Below are 27,760 nucleotides of genomic sequence, written 5' to 3' on the forward strand. Positions count from 1 at the left end.
CTTATCAAGGTTTATGACCATCTGTTTAGGTTGATTTAGCATCTCAAACATTCGTGGAAACCTGGCCTTTCTTTAGAGCCGAGGCCAGAGGGGCCTTTAGCCCCGGCTATACATTCAAACAAAGCTCCTCATGGAAGCTTTTAGCGTTCTCTCTGAAGGAGGTCACCAAGGGATGCAGACACGATCAAAGGACAGGGTTTCATCCCGTGGCTTTAATCCTGAAATGCAGTTATTCTAATGACAGTCATTTAAGAATTTTTAAAGCATTTTTATTTTTATTTTTATTTTTTTAAAATATATTTTATTGATTTTTTACAGAGAAGAGGGAGAGGGATAGAGAGCCAGAAACATCGATGAGAGAGATCAATCAGCTACCTCCTGCAGGCCCCTCAGTAGGGATGTGCCCACAACCAAGGTACATGCCCTTGACTGGAATCGAACCCGGGACCCCCCAGTCCTCAGGCCAATACTCCATCCACTGAGCCAAACCAGCTCGGCAAAAGCTTTTTTATTTTTATTTTGAAGAATGTTCTAAGAAGCCAGCAATGGAGGGTGCCACAGACTCAATTTCAGAGAGATCTGGGAGGAAAAATTATAGAAGAAGGAAAAGGAACCATTTTCCCCCTTCACCTCCAGGGCAGGAGAAATATTGTTTCAGATTCAGTGGGAGACGAGGAGCGTCTGTTTGGGGGGCTTCTCCTCCGGGTACCTAAGAAGTTGGGGGGGGGGTGGGCCCAGCGAGCATGAGGTGGGGGAGAAAAGACCTGAGGAGAGTGAGAAGCCGAGGCAGGTCTCCCCATTAAATGGATTTTACACCAAGGAAACTACACTCACCTAAGAGCCCTCACCCACATATAGAACAGATAGTAGCACGCCAGACACTGTGCAGAATACCACCGCAGAGAACACTGTGATGGGATACTTGCTAAGCATCTTTTCTAAGATGCAAAGTGGGACCTTATATTAGTTCAAGCACACAGGTGCACACGAACACAAACACATTTGTAACCATTACGGGTACTTGTTTCTCAGAGTAGAACTATAAGGGAAATGCAGTGTGATGAATAATGGTCCCAAGATGGGGTCCATCATAAATGTGTCCTGAGGGGGTTCCTATACCAGTGCTTTATCAGCAGTGGAAACAGATGGGGCAGACGGTGGGGTGCGCAGCAGGGCCACGGGGGCCAGTGGGGCGTCTCCCCAACCCCATCGCTGTCCTGTTTTCCTTCTGGGGAAGATTTCTCTTTTATGTAAGGAGAGGAAAGGTTCAATAGAAATCCTCTATGAAAACGAAAGGAGCCTTCTTCTCAAACCTTATTTGTTAACGAATTGACTGCTCAGCCCATTATTTCCATGTAAGTTAAAAAAAAATAAAGGATAAGGACTGGGAATGAATCATAAATTTTGTTTTTACTTAGCAGTATGGTAATATAGACATCCAGAGAGACAGAAAAAAAATGACCTCTAGTCAGATAAAATAAGTCAGACAAAGGTGTTAGTTCTTTCTGCATAATAAATGAATAGGAATCAAATTCGTGTATGTGCATGCGTGTGTGTGTAGAGAATCGGCAGTCAGACATCCCTCTCACAATCTGAGACCGCTGGCTCCTAACTTCTCACCTGCCTGCCTGTCTGATCACCCCTAACTGCCCCCGCCCCCCCCGCCAGCCTGATCACCCCTAACCACCTCTGCCTGCTAGCCTGATCTCACCTAACTGCTCCCTCTGCCAGCCTGGTTGCCCCTAACTGCTGCCCCCTACCGGCCTGGTTGTCCCCAACTGTCACCCCTGCCAGCCTGGTTGTCCCAACTGTCCCCCCCTGCTGGCCTGGTCACCCCTTACTGCCCCCCTTGCTGGCCTGGTTGCCCCTCACTGCCCCCCTCTGCCTGCCTGGTTGCCCCTAAATGCCCCCCTACCGGCCTGGTCACCCCCGACTGCCCCCCCCACCCCGCTGGCCTGGTCACCCCACACAGCCTGCTGTTCAGTCATTTGGTCGTCCCTCACTAACCACCCTGCCAGCCTGGTCGCCCCACGCAGCATTCAGTCGTCTGTCTGGTTGTTTTGGTCGTGATGGCCCCTGGCTTTTTATATATCAGGATAGCTAACATGAAATAGTTTGATGAAATACTTCCAAATTTTTCTGCCTTTTCTTCCACATTTTCTTGTATAATACGAAGACATTTTTTTTAAAGCTGGACCTCTTAACTTACAAATGATAATCATATTACAAATCAGAGTTTCATACTTCCGATCCTAGTAAAGTTGAAATGTAATTACCTGTATATGGATCATCCCTGGTAGATTCTAATTATAGACTCATCCCTATCTCTCTGTCGTGCTCATGGCTTCTTTCCCTGAGAGTCCATGGGACAGGCTAAGTGACATAAGCTGATTTTAATGTTAAGTTCAGGGAAAATATGGCTTACAATTCTAGATCTGAACATGCAGGGTCTCCCAGTGCTGTGCTTCTGCAGCGTGGAGAAGCAGAAATTAACCTCGTCACCATTAATGGAATTGTATTCAATGATACATGAGGTGCATATTTTTTTTCCTTTCTACAAACTTAAAATATGGTAGTGTTCACAACAGTCATTATGCAACTGAGACATTGTCTGTGGCATCTGCGCCTAATTTGCATCTTATTTACTTGTTGTCTGGTTATCTCATATTTCATGCACCAGTGCTAGTGCCATGGCGGAAAACTAGTGCCTTGTATCTGACTTCTTAGTAGCACTGAGTCAGCATTAACTTTTGTTTAGGAATATTGAACAGTCTATCCGTTTCACTTCAGAAATTCTTTGCTTTGACGAGAGAACTAGGTTGGTTTTTGAAAAGTTAATATTTAAAAACATAATGACAGGAGAATTGATGTCTAACTTGGCTCTAGATCATAGATCTGGCAACAGTAGCTCTGTGCAGGGCGGAGGGAAAGCTTGCTCTGGCACTGGGAGCTATTGGGGACAAACATGATAAAAAACAGATAAAGTAACAAAATAGGTGGCCAGATGCATTTCCAAGTGTGTCATTTTCTGTGGATGGGATGATTCACTGCCGTGAATATATACATGAGGACGGTGAGCATTCTCTTTATTTTCACTGACAATATTATGAAAAGCAATAATGAAGAAATGCTTATTAATGCAAAATTCAAAGTTTATTGTTTCTACTTGGGGCAAAATTTTAAAATATATATGTACAATTGGATAAAATATTGCTGATGCTAGCTGTAACTTTTAAAAACAGTGTTGGCAATTTTTAATAAGGAAAAGTCACAAGAATATCTGTACACTGTGATTGTTCTTACTAAAAGAAATGGAGAAATGTAAACATATCCATTCCGATGTGGTTGTTTTTCCCTCCACGTCACGTTATTAACTATGATTACGAGACACGCAACCGAGCTGGATAGATATTTCTGGAAATGATGCATGGTACGCAGTGCATGCTTCCATTGTGCTCCCTGCCGCTATGGAATAATGCGTCTTATTTGGGAATACAGTGATCATCTCTGTCGAGTTGCGCCGGGTCGGCCTGTGTGCTCACACTCCTCTTTTGTGTACCCTTGCAGATTTCAGAGAGCTATGCCTTCCTACCCAGAGAGGCGGTGACGCGGTTCCTCATGAGCTGCTCCGAGTGCCAGAAAAGAATGCACTTAAACCCCGACGGAACCGATCACAAAGGTAGCGCGGGGTCAGATAGTGAGCTTGAAAGGGGTTTCATTCACAGTGGCCATCTGCACCTCACGTTCTAATGGGAACGTGGTGGACTGAAGCGGTTGGACAAGTACCTCATCTCATCTAGTCCAGTGGGACGCAGGGAGCTTTGAGTATCGACCTACAGGGCAGTTCGGTGCCCGCTCTCAGAATAAAGACAGCGTTGACTGTGAAAAACAATTTTTTCTAAAATAATGCTTTAACATTCACGTACGGTGTGTATTTGGTGGCAGTTTAGACATATTTGCAAGGAAAGGGAAGTTCCTTTGGTGTCCTTTTAAACCTGCCTGTCCTTATTTCTAAGTGATGAGTAGTATGGAGCCCCTTCGTTGGAAATTCTTACAAACACATTGTAATCAGGCTTTAGCTTTCCTTAAAACATAGCTATGCTTATTTTCCTAATCTATACAATTCTCAGATGAAATTAATCTCAAATATACATTTAGGCTAGGTTATTTGAAGATGAATAAGTAGACTAGCAAAAAAAAACCAAAAGAGCGAGTACATAGATAAAGTAAGTTTACAGCAAAAGAGAGAAATGCAAACGTACAAGTAATTGTGCTTAATTACTATACTGCCTTCACTCATTGTTACCCAGGATAGCAAAAGCCCCTCCCAAAGTTAGAAATAACTAGTTTACCTATAATGCGAATTTGTCGCACGACACCTTTCAAGAGACTCCAGTTATTTTACAATCCATCTCTGACGCTTGCAGTCTCCTAAACACTTGCTCTCTGGGGTCTTATTTCCAGGTGAGCAAGTGGAGTCGTTCTGAAAGTGCAGGTGGAATGCAGGGCCCGTTCGTTACCCATTCACTGTGTTTCCTTGCAGATAATGGGAAGCCTCCCACTTTGGTGACCAGCATGATTGACTACAACATGCCGATCACCATGGCCTACATGAAGCACATGAAACTGCAGCTGCTCAGCTCACAGCAAGACGAGGTAACGCGGAAACCCCCATGTCTGTGATCACAAGTCGGAATGGCGTTGGATAACCATGACTGTCTTATTGAGCGCCATGGCAGGTCGAAGATGGTCATTTATTTCTTAATGAAAGGCAGGTCACCAGGACTGCATGGACGAAGACCATGGAGATTCCCTGTTTTAACAAACCTGCCTTAGCGCCACATGGGAATTTGTTCATTCCCAAGAAGGTTCATTTTCCTTAATGAGCTCCATGGAGCTCGCCATGGTAAAGTGCTAGAAACTTCAGGGGAAGTATCCCAAATGAATGAGTGTCCAAGCCTTTAGCACTAAGGCTAGTTTGTCTGGAAATCAGAAAAGTTAACTTAATAGGTATTTCAAATATAGTTATTTCTCTACCATCCAAATCTTGCATATATTTTATTTATTTTTTAATTCTTTGACACTCTATCCAATGAGCAAGCCAGCTAGGGCAAATCTTGCATATATTTTAAAGTTATATCTCACCTGACCATTCTATGTATTTGTCTACTTCTATGCATTTTCTAGAGACAATTTGTAGTGATTCTTCTTCTTAGAGGTGTTTTGAAGTTTCAAATTATTCTACTTAAATTGTATAGTAACAATCTGGCAATGTTCTTGTTGGCATGTATTAGACACAAAATGTGCACTTGTTGCATACTCTCTAGAATGCTAATTAACTCCCCAGTTTAGTTGAAGTATCTCAAAGGCAGGGACCAAGTTGTATATATACCCTGTGTGTATTTCCCAAAAGACATACAATATGGGCCTAGTAAGTCCTTATTAACTAGTTAGCAGCCATTAACGGATAAACATATTTAGGTTATCTATATTCGGAATAATTTCTCAGGCTAATACATTCTCTCTTCTTTGAAATTTCACTGTAACAGGAATATGATTAAATATTTATTCTTCAAAAATAGCATTATTTGGTAAAGTATTATTACATTCTTTTAAAATTACTTTGTTGAGCTAACTTTATAAAATTCAAATTAAATTTTTGGTTTTCTTTATCTGAGCAGATTTAATTTCAAAACTATATTTATAAAATTGTTTTATCTCAAAGACTACACAGGTACACTCTATAAGAATATCTGGATTAACTGTAACAGTAGTGTCAGATTCCGTATTACCAGATGGCTCTATGTAAATGATAAAATAAATTATAATAAAATTATTGGGTTAAAGTCATGAGCAACAATTAATAAAATATCAATGTCAACCCATCCTGAGATTGGAAAAAATGATTCCCATGATTCATCACATAATTGAAAAAATAATTTCAATCTCATTAACTAGTTAGAGCTGTCCAAGTGTTTGTAGAAAGCTCATTTAGATGTTGACATGTTTATTTCTAGGCCATAAAGTAAGAAGATCAACTTTGTACCAACAATAAACCTCTCCTATGCTGATCCCTTATGGCTTCTAAAAAATCATAAGTACTTCACACAAAGGAATTGGATTCTTTCAAATTTATAACTAGATGAGGAAAAAAATTCTTATCCTTAAATTTTGAAGTGCCAAATTAGATGTACATTGTCTTAAAAAAATATGCAGATAAATGATGAGATTATTTAAAAATTTTATCAGTTGTAACTATTGAAAGATAGAAAGGTCATTAAGGAAGTTAAATCATGTTAAAATGACATTCATGTGAGATGGTCTTTTCTGATCAGTTGTATTTAAATTATGATAAATTCAATATTTATTGAGTACCTTCCATGTAACTGATACTCTTGTAGATGAAGGAGATAAACAGTAAATAAATTGACAGCATTTTGCCTGCTCTGTTCCTCAATTTCTCAATCTGTAAAATTGGATGAATCCTGGTGCCCAACTCATAGTTGTGATGAAGATGAAGTGAGTGAACAAATATAAAGAATGGTGTTTGCAACATACAGAGCAGCTCTGCTACTATTAATTATTATAGTAATGTGAAACTTTCACATGAGACATTTACAACTGAGAGTCAAACCTGGTGATTTCAATGAAATATTTCCTATATTTTACAAAGGTTTCCCAGGCCTTCCTGTCTACATAAGCACACCATTTGTCCAAAAGCCAATTCTCCAAAAGGGGTTTCCTTCAGTGCAACGTCTACTGTGAACTATTTTAGAGGTTGTTTAATACTGGACAGGTTTTGATGAATTGGCCATTTGGCAAACTAGCCTTTGGCTAATTGAGCCATTTGGTGAACTGGCTTTTGGTACGTGCATCCTTCACACTTCACCTAGACCTCCGCTTTGTGGTTGCAGTGCCATGTATATTCCCTTGTAAGGAAGGGACGGATGTGCTAGGCTCTCTTGCTCCCAGCAACGTGGCCTTTGAATCTGGCATGCAAGTTTGTCTATTACTAGAGTCCACTTCCTGTTTGCCAATGAGTAGTTTTTGGTTAAGGTATTTTGGTTTTTTATTTTAATCGCAATCTAAGATTTTTGCTTATAATATTTTATTAGGTCATTCATTTTTAAAATCGAAACGTATTTCTCTTTATGCTATGTTTTGTGATTGACTCTTTAGGAAGTTTTATGCTAATTTAAAAAAATCCATTCTTTTGTAATTCAGAATAAATCCCCAACTCTATCCTCCCTAAACATATAATTTTATTTCCTTGTTTTTAAAATATATTTTTATTGATTTCAGAGAGGAAAGGAGGAGGAGAGAGATAGTAACATCAATGATGAGAGAGAATCATTGATTGGCTGCCTCCTGTACGCCTCACACTGGGGATCAAGCCGCAGCCCGGGCATTGATGATCTCCTGATTCATAGGTCCAGGCTCAACCACTGAGCCACACCGGCCGGACCAAACACATTATTTTACCTTTTAAATCTGCCCATACGTAGATACATTGCTTGCATCTTCACAAGCCTTGCAATTCCTTAACAGGAGAAATTCCATTATTTGTTATTTCAAGTATCTATTGATGTGTAACGTATTTCACTGAGTTCCGAAAAAGTACTGACTAAACTCTAATTGACCCTACTGATAAAATGGTCACTATGTCAATGTATAATATTGTAATCTTGCTGATGATGTTTTAAAATCATTTGCAGGATGAGAGCTCAATAGAAAGTGACGAATTTGATATGAGCGATTCCACGCGGATGTCGGCTGTGAACTCTGATCTCAGCTCCAATCTTGAGGAAAGAGTGCAAAGTCCCCAGGCTCTTCAAGGCCAGCAGGATGGTAAGCCCTTGAAGTTGAACCACACACACCCACGCAAAAAGCAACAACAACAACGGGGTCAGAATGTAGTCAAGCAACTGCCTCTTACTCTTGTGTCAACTCTATCTGTTTCTGAGGGGACTTTTCTGTGTTCTCAGGTTGTATTAGCCAGTTTGTTATTTTGGGGTTCAAGTACCTTTCCTCAAAACTGGGGAGTTAGACTGATTTCGAAACAGATGTTAGTTGTAAAAGTCCAAGCTTGCCCATGGTCTGCTCCCTGAACTACTCTGGGTTTCTAGCTATGGTTTCTCGGGCCTTCATTCTTCTGACTAAATTAAGAGTTTAAATATGATCATATGGGTAATTTGGATTATTCATTTCACTAAAGACAAGGTGGTAACTAAAAACAGTTGACATAAAAAGATGATTTTACTGGAGTGATTTTGCTGGGTAAGATGATTTTTGCTGGGAAATTGAGCTCCTTTACTCAGCTGTACAGGGAAGAAAGATCATGATGTCTTTTTTTAAAAATTTATCTTCATTGTTGAAAGCATTACAGATGTCCCACTTTTCCCCCATGGACCCCCTATCCCGTGGTGATCTCTTATTTTCCTTGGCCCATTGAAGATTCATGAATCACCCCGTTGTTCTTGACAGAAAGAAAGCTGGATATGCAGAGAAAGTAGACTTGGTAGTTAAGATACTTAAGGTCTAATATTTTCAGAGATCTTTAAAAACTATCTTTGTAGATTTTTGTCTTTGTAAGTTTGAAGTTATACATGTAAGTAAATGTATTACTTGGTTAATTATGGATTAAAATTAAGAGTTATAAGTAGAAGGAAACTGGCCAATTTTACTCAACATCGGTTTTTTATTCTTGTAATGAGTTTACGTGAATTTTCTGTGACTGTATAGTTTCGTGCCTACATCTGTAGAAGGAAATAAAAATATTTCCTTGCACCAGACCGGTGTGGCTCAGTGGTTGAGCATTGACCTATGAACCAGGAGGTCACGGTTTGATTCCCCATCAGGGCACATGCCAAGGTTGCGGGCTCAATCCCCAGTGTGGGGCGTGCAGGAGGCAGCCGATCAGTGGTTCTCATCATTGATGTTTCTATCTTCCTCGCCCTCTCCTTTCCTCTTTGAAATCAATTTAAAAAAAAAAGAAAAGAAAAGAAACACTGGTTGCAAAATATGTATTGCTGAATTTCTAGCTGCTATTAGCGTTGTGCTTATGTTGTCAAGGTTTAAGAAAGCTCTAGTTTTAAGCATATAAAACATCCAACAAAAGGCAGGGGGTTTCTTTTTCACACTTCAGATGAGTTTAAAAGATGCCGGTGTTTGTTGGCATAAGTTAGGAGTGCATTGATCAGTGCTTTTAAAATTGCATCTTATTCGCCACAGAGTAGAATAGCTAGAGTAGCAGGAAGGACACATCTATATGGGCACTGTCTAAGAATGAAGCTCTGGTTTAGGTATGAACTATCTCTTTTCTTCTAATATATGTAGACTTGTTCAGAGTTGGATTTTGAATGGAAATTACATTTCACTGGGATAATAGAATAACTGAAAAATATGTATGTATTTCTCACTATTAATACTTGTTCATGTATTTTATGTGTTTATGCTATTATCTGGTTTAATCTATAACTTTGGAGAATTTAAATAACAAGAAAATGTCATGGTGTAAATTCATGGTTTTCCTGATTGGAACTGCCAGTTGTGGATCTTTGGCTAGGGACAGCGGGTGTGATTTAAACCTACACTGATTTTAATAAAACGTAGTGGAATACCTTCCAGTATTACGTGCTCTGCGGAGAGAGCCCTTTCTCATCATATATGGATGTGTGCCTCAGGGATAAACAATATCTAATTGTTTCTTCTCCCACCTAAGCCTAAGCCTTTTCTTATAGTTTAAATGCCTTTTCCTCATACTCCTCATTGAGTTTTCTCTTGAAATAATATCTTCTTTCTCCTGCATCACAGGTTTTCCATGATCATATAAACATGGTATAATGAACATCCTCTTTAGAAAGCCCTGCAGATCCCATTTTGTCTTTCCATTCATTGCATTTCTCGGCGCCTCCCTATAACACACTTCACAGTGAAACTCATTGAAAGAGTGGCCTCAGCATCTTGGCTTCCTCACCTCTACTTTTTTTGGGGGGAGGGGGAGTTGGCGGGGAGGGGGGGGGGCTCATCTCAGGTAGACTCATCCTCGCCCCTCTCCTTTACTTGCTTTTGTGAATATCACCAGCAGTCTTCGTGTTGCCTGATTCATTGGTCAGACCTTATTCCTCATCTTCAACACTGACTTTAAAGGAAAACACACCCTTTGTTTCCTGGTGGGCCTCTCCCTTGCTCACCTCTGTGCTTCCTTCCCACATCCTAATCTTGGAATGCTGGAGTGCTCTAGGGCACAGCCCTTCCTCTCCTCCACACCACTCTCCTGATAATCACAAGGAGCCCTGTGGCTTTCCTGACCTCAAGATTATCTTCCCTATCTATTACCCCAATCCTAACATTTTCAGAGGATTTATCACTGTATGGAACCATATTATCTTTACCTATTAGCTGTTTTTCTTCTGAAATGCAAATACCATATTAATTAATATATCTTATGCTGTTGATTTCCTTTTAGTTTCTTCATTTGAGATAGTTCTTAAGTAATGCATTATTTACACGATTCAAAGATAACTTTCCACCATAATCATGATTTGTGATGTCAGTTTTACATATTTTCGATGCTTTCTTTTTTTTCTCCTTTCCCCTGACAGGTGCACTCTCAGTGACAAACTACTGTGTCATTCCTTATTTTTCCCTCTACTTAAACACACAGGCACATAGACATATATACGTACTCAGAAGATTTTGTCATCATTATTTTAGAGAGAGAGGTTCATATAACTTGCACTATTGCTCATGTAATATTATCTTTCTCTTAGAGTTTTCTGCATGCTAAAATATGTATATATAATGGTGAGCAAAAACAAAAACAAAAAACAAGACATAGTCCCTACCGTTAAGTAACATACTATCTAAAGGAATAAAAATATACACGGTGACATTCACATTTGGTTAGACTTCATTTAACCAATGTGAGAAAATTTCTGCTTACCAAAAACAAGAATTCATAGAAGTAAAACTTTTAGTTTATGCCTCTTTCTCAAATCGGAGTGGAGATTCTGGGTGCTAGGTCTAAATAGGGACTAAACAACATTAAATTGTAAAAGTTAAATAAGGGAGTTCTATTTTTTAACACTACATAATTTATTATTTTAAAGAAATTGAAATATCATCTTGTGATTTTTAAGAATCCTTCCTAGTAATTTTAATGCAGGTAGTTAGAACAATGTCTTTGTTGGACACCATATAAAATGCAGAGTGAAAAACATTTTTTTCCAGTTTTCACCTTCCTATGGTTATAAAGATTTGCAGTCTAATATCAAGGGAAAGAACGAATATAAAATAGACATCATATTAGAGATATAAGACTTCATAACATAAGCTTCATAACGACCCATAGGTCAGCAAAAATAGGTTTACAGCTATATGTGAAACAGTTTATTCTTGTTTATTACTTATTACTTACTGTATTACTTCTCATACAAACAACTAGAAACCTCCCTTTGCCCCACCCTGTATGTTGTCTGTATATTGGGGCCCGGGAGGAAAAGAAGGGAAATGTCTTGCTAGCAGGCTAGATAACGAGGTAAAGAACAAAAAGACAGACTGGAATGAAAAATTTAGAGAAGAATGCTTCAAGATTGATGCATAATACTTAGCGAATGTTGCTTATTTTAAGTTTATAGTGCTTCCTTTACTCAATAAAAACAGAAACTCAAAAAAAATGCACAGAAAGTGCATAGGGAGTATTTTAAAACATTAAGTAAAATATGTTAAGCTATTTAAAAGGTTTTCTGGAGACTTAAAATAATGCCTTGAGGTTAAACTCTCTTAAAGGTTGTATAATCGCTTGCTTTGCTTACAAACGTGTGACCGAGGTCCCCGCAGCCCTGTGGAATGAGGGGCGGACTGTGAAAGCGGCTCCCTGTGTGCGGGGCTGCGCATCACTTCATGGAATTCCAAAGAGCAGTTCTAGGATCGAAAGCTTATGGGTGCTCTGTACTGAGGTTCAACAGGTTGGAAGTGTGCTTGTTCTGCTGTTCATTTCAATGTATTATAAGTAGAAATGTTGTCACTTAGGCTTTTGTCTTTAAATCCCAGATCCTAGAAATTTGTGGGAGCATGGAGAAGCTAAAAAAATATTGTTAATTGATTATTATTTTTAATTCTTTATTGTTTAAAGTATTACATACTGTATAGTATTACAATGTCTCCATTTTTCCCCATTGTCCTTCCCCTGGCCACCCCACCCCCTAGCATATGCCCTCACCCCCCTAGTGTCTGTGTCCATTGGTTATGCTCATATGCATGCATGCAAGTTCTTTGGTTGATCTCTAACCCCCCACCTCCACCCTCCCCTGCCTTCCCTCTAAAGTTTGATGATCTGTTTGATGCTTCTATGTCTATGGCTCTATTTCTGTTCATCAGTCTAAGTTGTTCGTTATATTCCACAAATGAGTGAGATCATGTGATACTTACCTTTCTCCGACTGGCTTATTTTGCTTAGCACAATGCTCTCCAGGTCCATCCATGCTGTTGCAAATGGTAAGAATTCCTTCTTTTTTACATCAGCATAGTATTCCATTGTGTAGATGTACCACAGATTTTTAATCCACTCATATGTGGATGGGCAGTTAGGCTGTTTCCAAATCTTAGCTATGGTAAATTGTGCTGCTATGAACATAGGGATGCATATATCCTTTCTGATTGGTGTTTCTGGTTTCTTGGGATATAGTCCTAGAAGTCCTAAACCTGGGATTATTGGGTCAAATGGGAGTTCGATTTTTAACTTTTTGAGGAAACTCCATACTATTTTCCACAGTGGCTGCACCAGTCTGCATTCCCACCAGCAGTGCACGAGGGTTCCTTTTTCTCCACATCCTCTCCAGCACTTGTTGTTTGTTGATCTGTTGAGGTTAGCCATTCTGACATGTGTGAGATGGTATCTCATTGTCCTTTTGATTTGCATCTCTGGGATGACTAGTGACTGACAATGTTTTCATATACATCCTGGCCTTCTGTATGTTCACTTTCGAAAAGTGTCTAAGTCCTTTGCCAATTTTTTTGATTGGATTGTTTATCTTCCTTTTGTTAAGAAGTATGACTTCCCTATAAATTTTGGAGATTAGGCCCCTTATTGGATATAAAATTGGCAAATATGTTCTCCCATGCAGTGGGCTTTCTTGTTGCGTTGTTGATGGTTTCTTTTGCTGTGCAGAAGCTTTTTATTTTGATGTAGTCCCATTTGTTTATTTTCTCCTTAGTTTCCATTGGCCTAGGAGCTGTTTTAGTAAAGATATGTCTGAGATTTTGCTGCCTATAGATTCTAAGATTTTTATGGTTTCCCATCTTACATTTAAGTCTTTTATCCATTTTGAATTTATTTTTGTGTATGGTGTAAGTTGGTGGTCTAGTTTCATTTTTTTTGCATGTATCTGTCCAATTTTCCCAACACCATTTATTGAAGAGACTGTCGTGACTCCATTGTATGCTCTTGCCTCCTTTGTCAAATATTAATTGAGCATAATGGCTAGCTAGCCAAAATGGAGACAGATTGCCCCACTCAGAGAAATAATTCTCAAAAGTATCTTACTTGGAGTCTTGAGAATACTTAGACAAGGGAAAGTGGAGAGAGGCCCAATATTTCATTACTCATTCAACAATTACTATTGAACTCTACAGTGAACCACTCAATGAGGTTACGGGGTGGGGGTGGGGGATGAATGTGTCATATTAAGTTGAACAACACAAAATTGTCACGCTCTCAAGTAACTTAAAGTGCTGCAACATGAAGAATGTGAAAGCAAAATGTTTATGAAATTGGGAAATATTTCTGTTTCAGAACAATGGTACATGCACTGGTATGTCCTGTATACCTTAACTTGTGCACTTGTAAAACAACTGTAGTCTTCTTTGGAGTGGGAAAAGAAGGAAGTAAATTAAAAATAGTGATTTAGTTGTGAGATGAATAAGTGGGGAAAGAGATGTGGTGGTGGGAGTTTTACTTTTTCTCCTGTCCTAATTTAGATTATATGCTGAGCATAGACTCCTACCTTGGGAACGTAAAACACACTCACACACAGACAGACACACACACACACTCACACACAGATTTATGGGACCCGTCTCAGATGGGATGACTGACTGTCATGTGGGAAAAAGCATGGAGCCAGTGTACCAGACCATTCTTTTGAAGACATTCCTCATATTTCTACTTGACAGTTTTGGAGTGCCAAGATGGCAGCTGTCTACAGGGCATTTAATCATGTAGGTGTAGTTCATGCTCAAATGCTAATTTGACCAGTGTTACCTTCTGCATTACCTGAGTGAGGATTAATATGCATGTTTATATGGGTTTCAGGTAATACTGTTTTCTTAGTTATGACAATCGCCATGTACTGCAGTTCTTGAATGCTTTTAAAAATACCCTTCTAATATATTTTACATTTTGTTTGCAGTCTTATCTATCTGATTATTGTACACATGGGATTTAATTTAAGAACACACACACAAACACATAATACTCTTTTACTGCTCCTTCTATATGCAAATAAAATTTTAGTAAAAGTATGTTTGTGACTAAAATTACATCTAATTTAGCTGAATAGGATACGTTCAAGTATTTATTAAAGCATATAAACCAGCAATAAAAGCAACCATTCACCATTTAATTTAGTTGGAAAATCTAATAAAACATGTTTTTAATAAAAATGATGTAAAACAGTATGCTTAATAGGAAATTAAATCTAGTGGTTAATTTTTTATGATGGTGAGTTTTAATTAGAAACACTATTAAAGTTTTTTTAGGCTGAACACCAAATTTCCTACTGAGGTTATACTTTCTTATCTAAGACATTTTCTTTGTTCTATAACTTTCTCTTCCTTTAATGGTTTCTAATTGCGTAGGAAATTTTGCATAAAGCAAAATGACTAAAATAATGTGTTTTTTTGTTTGTGCATAAATTTAATTTATGCAAAAACAAAAAATTGCATCTGTTCTTTTTTTTTTTTTTTATAAATATATTTTATTGATTTTTTACAGAGAGGAAGGGAGAGAGATAGAGAGCTAGAAACATCGATGAGAGAGAAACATCGATCAGCTGCCTCCTGCACATCTCCTACTGGGGATGTGCCCGCAACCCAGGTACATGCCCTTGACCGGAATCGAACCTGGGACCTCTCAGTCCGCAGGCCGACGCTCTATCCACTGAGCCAAACTGGTTTTGGCTGCATCTGTTCTTAACAGTGTTATTGTTCTAAGTTTTTAAGTTGCATGTACTTCTGATTTTAAAATACTTGAAAATAATAGCATGCTGCTCCTTATTCTTAATTCCAGTTGTTCTAATGCCAGATTGAGAAATAATTTGCATAATAAATTAATTGAATTAATTATTCTGAGTTGAGGTAGATACACTGATGAAACTTTTAGAAAGCTTTATTTTCATGGAACTTATTCTATAAATAAATATACATCAGAATTTGCAAAAATATAAAGTATCTTTATAAGTACTATAATAATTAGAAGGAAAGTTACTACGAATTAGAGGAAATTTTGATTGCTAGATTGTTTTGTAATATTGTGTACACTATTTGTGTGTGTATTCAATCATTTGAAAGGGTTAAGTAGTAATTCTCTGTTTCCAAAAGTAGAATAAATAGCTACTTAGCTTACATATAAATCATAAGTATTGAAAAAAGAAGCTGAAGTTTTGGATTTATTTAAAATGCTTTTGTGGGGATTTGCCTAGGTTCCAGGCTTGTCTTAGAGAATCTAATCTGGTCAGTGAAGGGTATCGGATTAATTGCGAGTTTTTCTTCTGGGCTGGTTCTTGCTTTTGAGGTATTGCTCTGTGGTTTGACATTATCCTCATGATAGTGTTCGCTGGTCCAGGAATGACTGCATGGATTTAATGTTCAGTGTTTCAGCACCTCAAGGAAATACCAAAATTCTATTAGAACCAAGTAACAGACAGTAGATCCTTTTATCCTTGAATATGAAATTCTGTCGGTTTGATAATAAATAAGATTAAGAATCCATATGAGAGATGTTAGAAAATGTCTTTTGAGCATTTAGTTCCAAATAACAATTTTTTTATTGGCTTTTAGAGAGGAAAGGAGAGGAAGAGAAACTTCGATGTGAGAGGGAAACGTGGATTGGCTGCCCCCTACCTATGGCCAATGGAGACCACAACCAGGTCATGTGCCCTGATGGGGGATTAATGAACCCACAACCTTTCTTCGGTGCACAGTTCAATGCCCAACCAACTAGGCCACACTGGTCAGGGCCAAATAAATTTTGAACCTATAAATTCACATATCCAGCTGCATTATAGAATCAGCACCGCTCTCATTTTCCCAATTTGAACATCTCAGCCACCAGTTTGTTTGTTTCACGTCACCTGGCTGGCCTTTGTAAACTCCCACTGTGAAGTCAACACCGTGCTGTGTTTCTTTACAACTTTGTTGTTGCGAGAGCGGGCAGTGTGTTTAAGAAAAGCACAGCGTTAGCCTTTAGGCAACAGAATTTCAATGTTGGATGGGGCTTTGAAGCTGGTGTTGCATTAGAGATAAATCAGCTGCAAAATGGGTCTACATTGACCATAAAAAATTTTATTTGCTAAGTTTTCTTTTATCAACCATTTCATGGTAGGTTGATAAAAAAAAAGAACTGTCAGAGGGTATTAAAGAAAGCAGTTGGAAGGATTTTTATTGTAAACTAGAGGCCCGGGGCACGATATTCGTGCAAGAGTAGGCCTTTATAGCTGTGGCTGCCTTGGCCCTCGCAGCCCTGGCTTTGTCTGGAATGTCGTCTGGTCGTTCCTCTGTTCAGCTGTTCGGTCAATTTGCATATTACACTTTTATTATTATAGATTCAGAGTTTAATAATTTTGTTATCGGTCTCACTTCTTCATCCGCCTGGGAGCGCCTTGGGGGCAGGAAGCAGTAGCCCTCGGCATTCTTGCACACTGCTTCCGAAGCCACACAGTGTTTGAGGTAGTAAAATAAAGCTTTTGAATTGAAATAGTGTTTTGGACTCTCTTCCCCACCTGCTTGCTTCTATGGTGAAAGTGCACTCAGTATTTCTTTTCTTGCCAGACATTAGATAGGTAGGGGACGTCCTTGCCATGAAGGAATATGCTGTCCTTTTCCCATCTCACTTTGGAGCCCCTGCAGCCTGTGTGTCTCCCTTGTCTACCTCCCAGAGCCACTCAGGAGCAATGGGACCATGAAGTCGCTTTGAGATTCTGAAGTAAATGCATTAAGAAGGCAGCAGGAGGACGCTTCACTTTAAATCTTGAGCCCTGGTTTCCTATCCCAGCTCTGCCATGACTAGCTTTGCAGCCTTATTTAAGAACTAGAGGCACGGTGCATGGATTTGTGCACTGGTGGGTCCCTTGGCCTGGCCTGTGGGCATCAGGCTGAAACCAGCTCTCCGACATCCCCTGAAGGGTCCCAGATTGCGAGAGGGCGCAGGCTAGGCCGAGGGACCCCACTGGTGCATGAATCCGTGTACCTGACCTCTAGTATGTGTATAAGATCTTTGGTTAATTTCCTCCCACCCTTCCCACTCCCCCCCTCCCTCTGAGATTCATCAGTCTGTTCCATGTTTCCATGCCTGTGCATTGAGCGTCTGCCTCCTGGTGGTCAGTGTGCATCATAGCTATCGGTCAAATGGTTGAACAGTAGAACTGTAGCTTAGGCTTTTATATATATAGATTATTAACGTCTTTAAGCAACCATTTCTACATCTGTGAGTCAGAAGCCTAGCGAAGCCTCTGAGATTCATTCCAGCTCCAGTTGCTCGGGGTACTCACCCTCTCAGGATGCCCTTTCTCATCTATAGCATTTTCCGTTGTCTTTGTCTTGACAAAACACGTTCCTTTGAAAAGTAAAATGGGCCGGGCCTGCATGGCTCAGTGGTTGAGTGTCGACCTTTGAACCAGGAGGTCACAGTTCTATTCCCCGTCAGGGCACATGCCCAGGTTGTGGGTTCGATTCCCAGTGTGGGGCATGCAGGGGCGGCCAATCAATAATTCTCTCTCATCATTGATGTTTCTATCTCTCTCCCTCTCCCTTCCTCTTTGAAATCAATAGAAATATATTTTAAAAAACAGAAAGTGAAATGGGACTCCATAATTTCCTACAGGTCTCTAAATTGTTTTAAGTGTTTTTAATGATGGAGACACCCCCCTCCATCTCCCAGCCAGCTCTTCCCATCTGTAAAGAGCCACTTTGCTTCCGAGGTGCACATCTGAGGAGTGCTTAGAAAGCGGGGTGTTACTGACAGAGCAGACTCCCCACTCTTCCTCCAGGCTTGACTGCAGGAATCATCCCGAGTCATTCTCTGCCATGTTTTTTCTGCCAATCTTCCATTCCTTTGGTAAGAAACTGTGGTCAACCCAAAGGCTTGTGGCTACAACTAAAATGTAAAATGAACGCTTCCCCCTCTCTTTATGAACATAATAAGAACAGTTGTCCCTTATTCTTTCCTGAGTGTATGTGTGCACATATGTGTGCACATATATATGCATGTGTGGGTATGTGAGTATGTGGGGGGAGAGAGTATTTTTTTTTTTAATAATGATTATTTTCCTTCAAGTGCTTTTCATAAAATTTATCCTGAGATTCTTAGATACTGGCAGATTTCTTAGGACTTCCTTCAGTAGCAACATCCTTAAAGCTTTGGCATATCATTCATCAGCTCGTCTCTCATTATGGAGATTTATTCACTAACATATTGTTATAACAGTATCTTGGAGAACAGATTCTACCATCGTGGAATGAAAAAATAGTGCTCATCACTGTTTACCTCTCTCTTTGTTCAAATCCATGATAGAGTAATCAAGAAAGATCACTTAGCATGACAGGTCCATGGGAACAGCACCGTGAGCGTACCAGTGCATGTCCAGCGTTCCCCCCTGCTCTCAGTGAGGACACGCTGGCTCTCCCATGCCTGCCAGCAGCATCAGCAGCCGCTTAGAATGTCACGTGCAGAACTCTGTTTTAGAATTGGTGAGCACGTCTACATCCTCATCTAGAGCCAGCCATCTAAAATCAAATTCTTTTAGGGTACTTCCAATCCAAAGCGAGGCTAGGTGATGGTGATTGCTTACTGTAGGCCAGGGACTGTCCCAAGAATTACCTTTTTAGGTTTTCATAATAAGCCTACGAAGTAGGACTATTTTTATGGTATAGATGAGGACACTGAGGCTAAGCAACTGGCGTGGCATCACCCAACTGCTGAGTGGTACCAGGAGGATTGGGGCACGGGCATCTGGGTCCGGAGCTGTGTCTGTACAGAGGAGGTGCTCGGTTGCCACAGCCCACCCCTGCACCCTTGCATTTGTTATGCTCTGTAGCTATGCTTGCTCACACACCTTATTTCATGCCATCCACGTCCAGCCTCCCATCATGTTCATATTTTCTACACAGAGAATTAATATTCTGGCTAATATTTTAGTGTCCCCGTGCTTTCTGCACTGTCTGTCATAGCTACTCATAGATGTCCCACCATACTTGCCTCTTCTCGTGCACGTATCCCTCTGTGTCTGCACTGTCATGAAGGAATGATTGTTTCTTGCCATTGAAATCTGTTGGTTTCATCTAGCTTTCTAACACAGGAGTAGCATATTTAAATTCTGTTTATTTCAATAACATCTCTGGACAATCATTACCCTATGTTTAAAATTCATATTTCCTTTTATCTGTTAAATATGTAATTGACTTTTGACAATTTCTTTCATTTCCCCACTGCTTTCCCTGTATGGAAAGGACAAGAGGGAATTGTGATTGACCTCCTGTATTGCATTAATTATTTTGAGTCGTCTCATTTTATTTTACCGGGCTTTACTCTAAATAATAAGACAGCTTTGGGAGAAGGAAATAAAACAAAACACTTTTTATTTATAACTATCCACTCATGACAATACTGATTTGTCTTATTTTATAAGCTTTTTGCTTTTGGATAACATTTCAGCTTTCTCTATGTGAAATAACAATAAAGGTTATACCCTTTTTTATAAATATAAAGGGCATTATTTTTCTTCATAAAGCATCTAGATCAGCCGTGGGCAAACTACGGCCCGCGGGCCGGATCCGGCCCGTTTGAAATGAATAAAACTAAAAAAAAAAAAAAAAAGACCGTACCCTTTTATGTAATGATGTTTACTTTGAATTTATATTAGTTCACACAAACACTCCATCCATGCTTTTGTTCCGGCCCTCCGGTCCAGTTTAAGAACCCATTGTGGCCCTCGAGTCAAAAAGTTTGCCCACCCCTGATCTAGATGAATAGGCTATTCTGAAATAACAATTATTTAAGTCACATGCCTTAAAATAACATAGTTTATATGATAATGGTAGTCATGTTAATCTCGTAAAAACATCTTAAAATACTAGTAATGGGTGCTTAATGTGGAAATTACCCAGATTCAGTAAATGTATATAATAATGGGATAATCAGCCCTACTCAAATGTGAGCAAACTTTCAAAATAAAAGAGAACATCAAACTTCAAAAGAAAATTCTAATATTATAAATTGAAATTACTTACATTTGTGAAAAGAACAAAACTAGACCAATAAAGTATATTAAATGGTATTTGGTGAATTGAGGGGTGAGTCATAGAACCAGTTAGCAGCTGGCATGTTCTTTGTGTAATGGTTATGAATGTTTGCATGTTTTAACAGGGCTGGTCAGCTAGTCTGTAAATAGGCCAGCTTCTGCATTAACTTCTTATAGATAAGAGCCTACTCCTACTTAAAAAGTAGACTACATCATATTATTCTGTGTAAGACAATTTTATAAATGACTTTCAGATTACCAGGTATTTTGACTTTCTTTTGAAAAGAATTTCTTACCCTATTGAGGTGATGTTATGGTAGCTATTGTATCTAATCTAATAATAGACAAACATGGTAATTGACCATACCTCTGCTACTCTTCCCATTGGCTATCAGGATATGCAAATTAACCCAACCAAGATGTCGGCCGGCAGCCACGCAGCTGAAGCGAGCACAAGGCTTGCTTGCTCCAGTGATGGAGGAAGCCAAGCTTCCTCCCTGCTGCGGCCCGGCTCTGAGCTGCACTCTAAGCAACAAAGTTGCAATTATAGAAGCTAAACAAACCCCAGATACCTGCTTTCAGCACGCTGTGGCCTCGGAGCTGGAGCAGCAACAAAGTTTCAATTATAGAAGGTAAATAAATCCTAGAATAAAAAAAAAAAGAAAAAAAGGAGAGGCTGGGAGCTTCAGTCGCAGGCTTGGCCAGCCTGAAAACAGCCCTCAGCCCCTCATCCAGGCTGGCCAGGCACCCAAGCGGGACCCCCCTCCCTGATCCGGGACACCCTTCAGGGCAAACCAGCCGGCCCCTACCCGTGCACCAGGCCTCTATCCTATATAATAAAGGGGTAATATGCAAACTGACCCTAAAAGCAGAAAGACTGGGAATGACTGGTCACTATGACACACACTGACCACCAGGGGGCAGACGCTCAATGCAGGAGCTACTTCCTGGTGGTCAGTGCGCTCCCACATGGGGGAGCAATGCTCAGCCACAAGCCAGGCTGATGGCTGCCAGTACAGCGGTGGTGGTGGGAGCCTCTCCTGCCTCCTCAGCAGCGCTAAGGATGTCCGACTGCAGCTTAGGTCTGCTCCCTGCTGGCAAGTGGGCATCCCCCAAGGGCTCCTGGGCTGCCAGAGGGATGTCTGATTGCCAGCTTAGGCCCAATCCCCCCACCTAAGCCAGCAGGTGGTCATCCCCCGAGGGGTCCAGGACTGCGAGAGGACACAGGCCAGGCTGAGGGACCCCCCCCCCCTCAGTGTGCACAAATCTTTGTGCACCGGGCCTCTAGTGGTTTAATAATCAAAGTTGTCTTTTGAGTCACATATTACTCTCATTTCAAAGTTAAATGCTGTCTTTTATTTTCTGTCTTTTAAATCATGCTGTTTTTTTGCTACTAAAATGTTTTAACTTGTTCAGCAAGTGGTTCCAATGTTTTCACTTGCTAAGCAAAGCAGATTCCAAACTGTTGCTGAAGCTGATCGTGAGCAAGGACATGACACAATGGACGGCCATGGCTCAGGGTCACAGAACCGAAGTTTAGATCCCAGATCTGTGACATGATCTGTATGACCTGCTGCCTGCCATGTTGATACCATCATAATAACCTGGTTATTGCTCAGCAGGAAAGGAATAATGGGAGAACTAGAGAATGTATGCATACCATTATGCAGCTTGGTCAACAAGCTGCATTACGGCTCTCCAGGTCTATTCTCTAGTGATCAATGTGGGGAGGGCATGGACAAAGGCAGCTTAGACACATGCCCCTTAAAGTCTGAGTGATGTGGGCAGGTGCTGGGCTGTCAGTCACACCTGGGAACAGGCAGTTGGCCAGAATGGGAGTGGCCGCTGCAAGGGCATGAAACCTGACATTTAAACTTCTGAGCACAGGATTGCCCTGTCCTCCCTTGGCTCCTGGCTCGCTGGCTCCAAGTCTGTGCCCGAGTCCTGCCACAGGGCACACTCCCCTGCATTCACCACGTGGCTCAGGCTGTGTGGGACCCACAGAGTGGCTAACGGACTTAATTAACAACGCTGAGCCAGACCCAGCTGCCACACGGAAGGGAAACTCCAGACACTGGCCCTCCTTTTGGTTTGCTGAATCCACAGCTGCCCCTCCTGCAGGACCAGGTTAAGGGGCCTGGTCTTTGCAATCCGAGGAATGTAACTCCACACAAATAAGCCCTATTTCTCCCGGGAGGCTTCTGAAAGTACTGCACCCCAAGAACCCCACTCCTACTCATGTCTGGAAAGTCTGGCCCACTGATTTCTCTGGTAACAATTTCACATACCTTAGTCCTCTATTTTCAATTAAGGGTAATATTTCCCTTATTAACATCACAGTCTATGACAGGAACCAATAAGATGACATAGTCATTTGCACACAATATTTATTGACCACACTAGGCACCAGAATTATAGGAAGTGCTGGAAATGTAGCAGTGTGCAGAGCGTAAAAGGGGCCTACACTGTTCACATGGATGGATACATGGTCAAGTGGGGCGGGGACACAAGTTGACATTTATCACTGCAAATTGTGACAAGCACTGTGACTGGCAAGAGCCTCAATAGAGAGGATGGCAGGGGTGCCGATTAGCCTGGCGGAGCTGGACATGCCTCTCAGAAGAAGGGTCAGAGATCAGAGGGTGAAGGGCAGCTCCCAGGTGGACAGCAGCAGGAGAGCACTCCAGCATGGCATGTGCAAAGACCCTGTGCTTTGTGAACTGGGAAGGTACAATGGAGCAATCTTCTGATAAGCAATGTGTGCTTTGTTTTTCAAATTGTCTTATTTCTGTGGCCACATCTTTCCAGCAGAATCCACGGTCTGCCCTCGGGCTAAGCATGGTATAGAAAGAAAAAAATCAATTGCTTGGATTTTGAGTGCTTAAGAACATACTTTAAAGTCAATAGCATAGGTCTGCATGTTGAAAGCCTTGGCTTTGACTGGCAAGATCCAGACATAGAACATAATGCTAAGAAATTGACTTTGAATAGGAGCACAGGCCTGGAGGCCTGAACGCATACATTATAGAAAGGACCAGAATGCATAATTACATTAGAACTTTTTTTTTCCCTCCCTGGGGAAGTTAACAATCCCACTCTACGTATGTGGGGAAGAGCAATTAGAGAGATGAGCTGCAGGGTTCTCTGGGAGACGCGTGGCGGCCGGGGCAGGGCAGCAGGCTAATTGGAACAGGCATGAAGGGTAACGGATCTGAGTGGGTGTGGGTCTCATCACCCAGGTGTGGGCAGGAAGACTGCAGACCTCGTAGGGAGATGCCTGTGTCCGACATGGCATCTGAAGGCTGCCATAGACTAGCAGGAGGCACTGAGGTAGGAGGAGGACGGACACCCCACCTGGGAGGGGATGGCAGCCAGCAGCAGGAGGGTCCCCGTGGGTGGGATAAGTCCTGAATCTATCACCTGGATGCCCTGGCAGGGTCATCAGCCAGTTCAGCAAGGACCGACCTCAGATGAGGAGGCTGCTCATCCCTGTAGGACCGTGAGGAGAGAATAAACTGTGCCTTCCCCCCTCCCCTCCCCTTCCCAAGCTCCGCTGGACATGCCGGCCCTCAGGCTGCCAGGGAGAAGGAGGCTCGACCGGCTGCTGGTGGTTAGAACCTGATAGTTTACAAAAAAGGCTGAGTTTTCACTGGAAATGACCAAATCATCTCAATCTGACATGAATGGCCCTCCCTACCGGAAGTGAGGCAGATAAACTGAATTCAATTAAAAAGGGGAAATGCCCTCTTTTTTGTATTCTTGAATCGGTGACTGTCAATTTACACCAGCCCTATATGGAAAGCAAACGTCATTAGTAATCAGCAGTAAATTTGGGCAGAACCAAGAAGTGAGCATTTCTAAGGCACCTTCACATTCCCTTCACTTACCATCCGGGTCAATTTTCCTCCTTTTTGAATTCTTGTAGGAAAATAGAAAGCAGGCTCATCGACAGCCGGTATTCTTTATAAGGGATCACTAGGCATTTGGAAATACCCCTCCCGATCAGGACACATGTTCCAAAATCATGCTCGATGTTTGACACCATGTGAGTAATTACTGAATTACTGATTGTCATATTGGCTTGTTACTATACCTACACAGTTGTATTGAAAACAACTTACTAAGTATTTGACCCTCTACACTTACGTTCAGACAAATTACTAGTATTTGATCAGATGCAGCAAAGGAACACATTGTTCAGTGATGGCACGGAGAGTGTGTCACTGTCTCATTGGAATTGTTCTGTACCCTCAACATCCGGTGCTGCTTGAAGAGCGATGCTGCTTGAAGACATCATTTGCATTTTGCCAGTTGTCTCTCTTGACAAAAGACATCCTATATAACAAAAGGCTCATATGCAAATTGACCAGATGGCAGAACGACCGGTTGCTATGATGCGCACTGACCACCAGGGGGCAGACGCTCAACACAGGAGCTGCCCTCTGGTGGTCAGTGTGCTTCTACAGGGGGAGCGCTGCTTAGCCAGAAGCCGGGCTCATGGCTGGCAAGCGCAGTGGCGAGGGGTCCCAGACTGTGAGAGGGATGTTTGCATGCCAGCTTAGGCCCCAGTGCATCCCCCAAGGGGTCCAGGATGGCAAGAGGGCACTGGCTGGGCTGAGGCACCTCCCCCTGTCCAGTGCACAAAATTTCGTGCACCGGGCCTCTAGTCATTAATAAGAATGCCTTGAATCTAGAAGAAGGAAATTAACTTCACCTGAGACATTTCCACTTTCAATTAGAGTCCAGCTTAAGTCCACCCAGTGTGAGTTTCTATGACGACCAATGCTGTGAAGCTTATAACCATCCTCCTCCAAAAATGACATTCATTTCATTCTCATTTAAAGAGAAAATGGGTACTTATTACCTCTATTGCAAGGATACTCAGGTATTTATTGCTCACATATTTAAGTTTAGATAAACATATTGGCTTCAAGCAAATGCTAAAATGCTTCAAGTAAACATAGATATACATTGGATCCTTTTTTTCATAAAGGCTTTTTTTTCCCAAGTGTAAATATAATAGAATATATTTATTTGGTAGTTTGTGGTCAACCTACTTTGGAAGTTAGTTTATTTTATTTATGTTTTTCCAACATAAATAGACATGAATAGATATTTGCTACTATTTGCAGTATTATTGTGGAAGGTAATATTATGGAAACTTAAATACTTTGTTTTATGTTGAAGGAGGCAGTAATGAAAAACAGTAAAATCATCAATTGCTGTAGTAACCACTAGAGGTCTACTGATATCAAATTTCTGCCAACATCCTTCATTTCTACAAATATTTGAAATGGACACTTTCATGTGAATTTAAGTGAATTTCTTCTTCGTTGTTGTATGTATCTTTCATTCTGCGAACTTTTAATTCCACATAAAATTAAGGGTATGTGGTAGTTTCTTGGATTTTTGTTTGTTTGGGTTTGTTTTGTTTAGTTTTAGGTTTTTGTTGTGTTTAAATACTGTATCATGACTATGAACTGGGGAAGACAACTTGGAAGTGGTTGGTAGGCGTTGATTACTTAATTCACGCACACATGTATTAGTTCACAATAAATGTCCATCTTGCTTTTTATTCAGTGGGCCATATGAATTCCATTTGATTCTAAAGCCAGAATTTACTACCTGCTGTTACACGTTTTTACTTCGACTTGTGAATGTACCTCAGGGAGTTTGCAATGCACATGCAAATCAGATGTAAGCAGAGTTCACCATTCAAGGACTAACACCTTGTTCAGTCCTGTTGCTAAAAACAGCCGCCGTCTATTTTGTTAGAAATAATACATGTTGCTAGCCAACATTATGCAGAAATTTTGCATCTAAGGACCTTGAAAGTATGAAATGTTACTGCGCTATTCAACATGATTTGCCATGTTACATCTTTTTATATAAAAGAAGGCAGCAGTTGAAATCTGTGTGCAAGGATTAAAGTGCCCATCTCTGAGCCCTGTGCTTAGGAGGAACTCCGTACATGCTGTTCCTGGGACGGTCTGTCTCCCTGTTGGAGCACAGGTGGCATTTGAAGAACTGAGACACACCAGGTAGTCCAGGCTCTCCTGCACCCACAGTACTTGGCAGAGTCCCAGCTTAGAAAAGTCACGTTCCTCCTCCTCTCACTCTACTCCAGCTTCAGCCCCTCATCTTGCAACGGTGACGAGTGACCTTGGAAACATGGTGCCATCTTGTATGGAAGAGGAGGAAGGGAAATGTGTCAGTTCTGGGATTCCTTGCCTCATTAGCCAAATTACTATGAATACATCTGCAATAAGGGAAAATAATCTGAATTTAAGGAAACACTGTATCTACATTTTTTGGAACACTTATTTATTTTTAAAATATATTTCTATTGATTTCAGAGAGGGAAGAAGAAGGAGAGGGAGATAGAAACATCAATACTGAAGGAGAAACATTGATCAGCTGACTCCTGCACACCCCACACTGGGGATCCAGCCTGCAAACCCGGGCATGTGCCCTGACAGGGCATTGAACCATGACCTCCTGGTTCATAGGTCGAGCTCAACCACTGAGCCATGCTGGCCGGGCTTCTGGAACACTCAGTGAGCTGCCCCTGGATTTATTTTCAGACATCACTCTACTTAGGAGGCAGGAGCAAAGGCTGACTTCCCTTCCATTCGGTCCAGGTAGCCCACATACATGTGTTTGCCAGGTGTTGCTAGGTAACGTTTTACTCCATCCAGGATGGCCTTCTGAGCGAGCAGAACAGGCCCTGCTGCAGGAAGGATGAGGAGGTTGCCAGCAGCGGCTTCATCGCTGTTTGTGTGTGAACGGAAGTCTGCGCACCCGGGTGAGTGCGGGCTGGTGCCAGGTCAGGCTCTGCTCTGCCGGCCACAGGCACTGGTGCAAGGCTGCACCCGGCCGAGGAGAGAGGAGCGGGCATCTTCTATAATGTACCTGACAAGAGGCAGCGCGTGTGCCCGCAGCCAGGTTCCTGAGGTTTGCCCAGGCACCCGGTGTGCTGTGCTCCTCTCTGCCCCGCTGAAGCGCCTACGCCACTCACCTGTCGGGACATTCAGTTGTGCCAGTATGCCTTTGGGAAGGTTCTTAGGTTCCCCCTCCTCATCAACATTAAAATAATACACACCCCTCAAAACAAAACTCTTACAGCTGTGAATGAATACCTGCATTTAAATTACCATCTACTACCTGGGAGGCTTTGTCGGAATTTCTTGCATTTATGGGACGTGTGTGTGTGTGTGTGTGTGTGTGTGTGTGTGTGTACAAAC

General features: G+C 41.3%; 1 protein-coding gene across 6 annotated transcripts in view; it reads left to right on the forward strand.

Moving 5' to 3' along the window:
* Positions 1 to 27,760, forward strand: part of NOL4 (nucleolar protein 4) — a 215,726-nt gene that overhangs the window by 56,140 nt on the left and 131,826 nt on the right. For all 6 annotated transcript variants that reach the window (XM_070421204.1, XM_070421206.1, XM_070421207.1 and 3 more), the window contains 3 exons: positions 3,568 to 3,679; positions 4,544 to 4,656; positions 7,716 to 7,848. In XM_070421204.1, coding sequence (XP_070277305.1) covers positions 3,568 to 3,679; positions 4,544 to 4,656; positions 7,716 to 7,848 — 358 coding nt within the window. The remainder of the gene's footprint in view (positions 1 to 3,567; positions 3,680 to 4,543; positions 4,657 to 7,715; positions 7,849 to 27,760) is intronic.

The sequence above is a fragment of the Myotis yumanensis genome, unplaced genomic scaffold (assembly GCF_028538775.1).
Source record: "Myotis yumanensis isolate MYYU_CA2020_CCGP unplaced genomic scaffold, mMyoYum1.0.hap1 SCAF_7, whole genome shotgun sequence".
Taxonomy (NCBI): Eukaryota; Metazoa; Chordata; class Mammalia; order Chiroptera; family Vespertilionidae; genus Myotis; species Myotis yumanensis.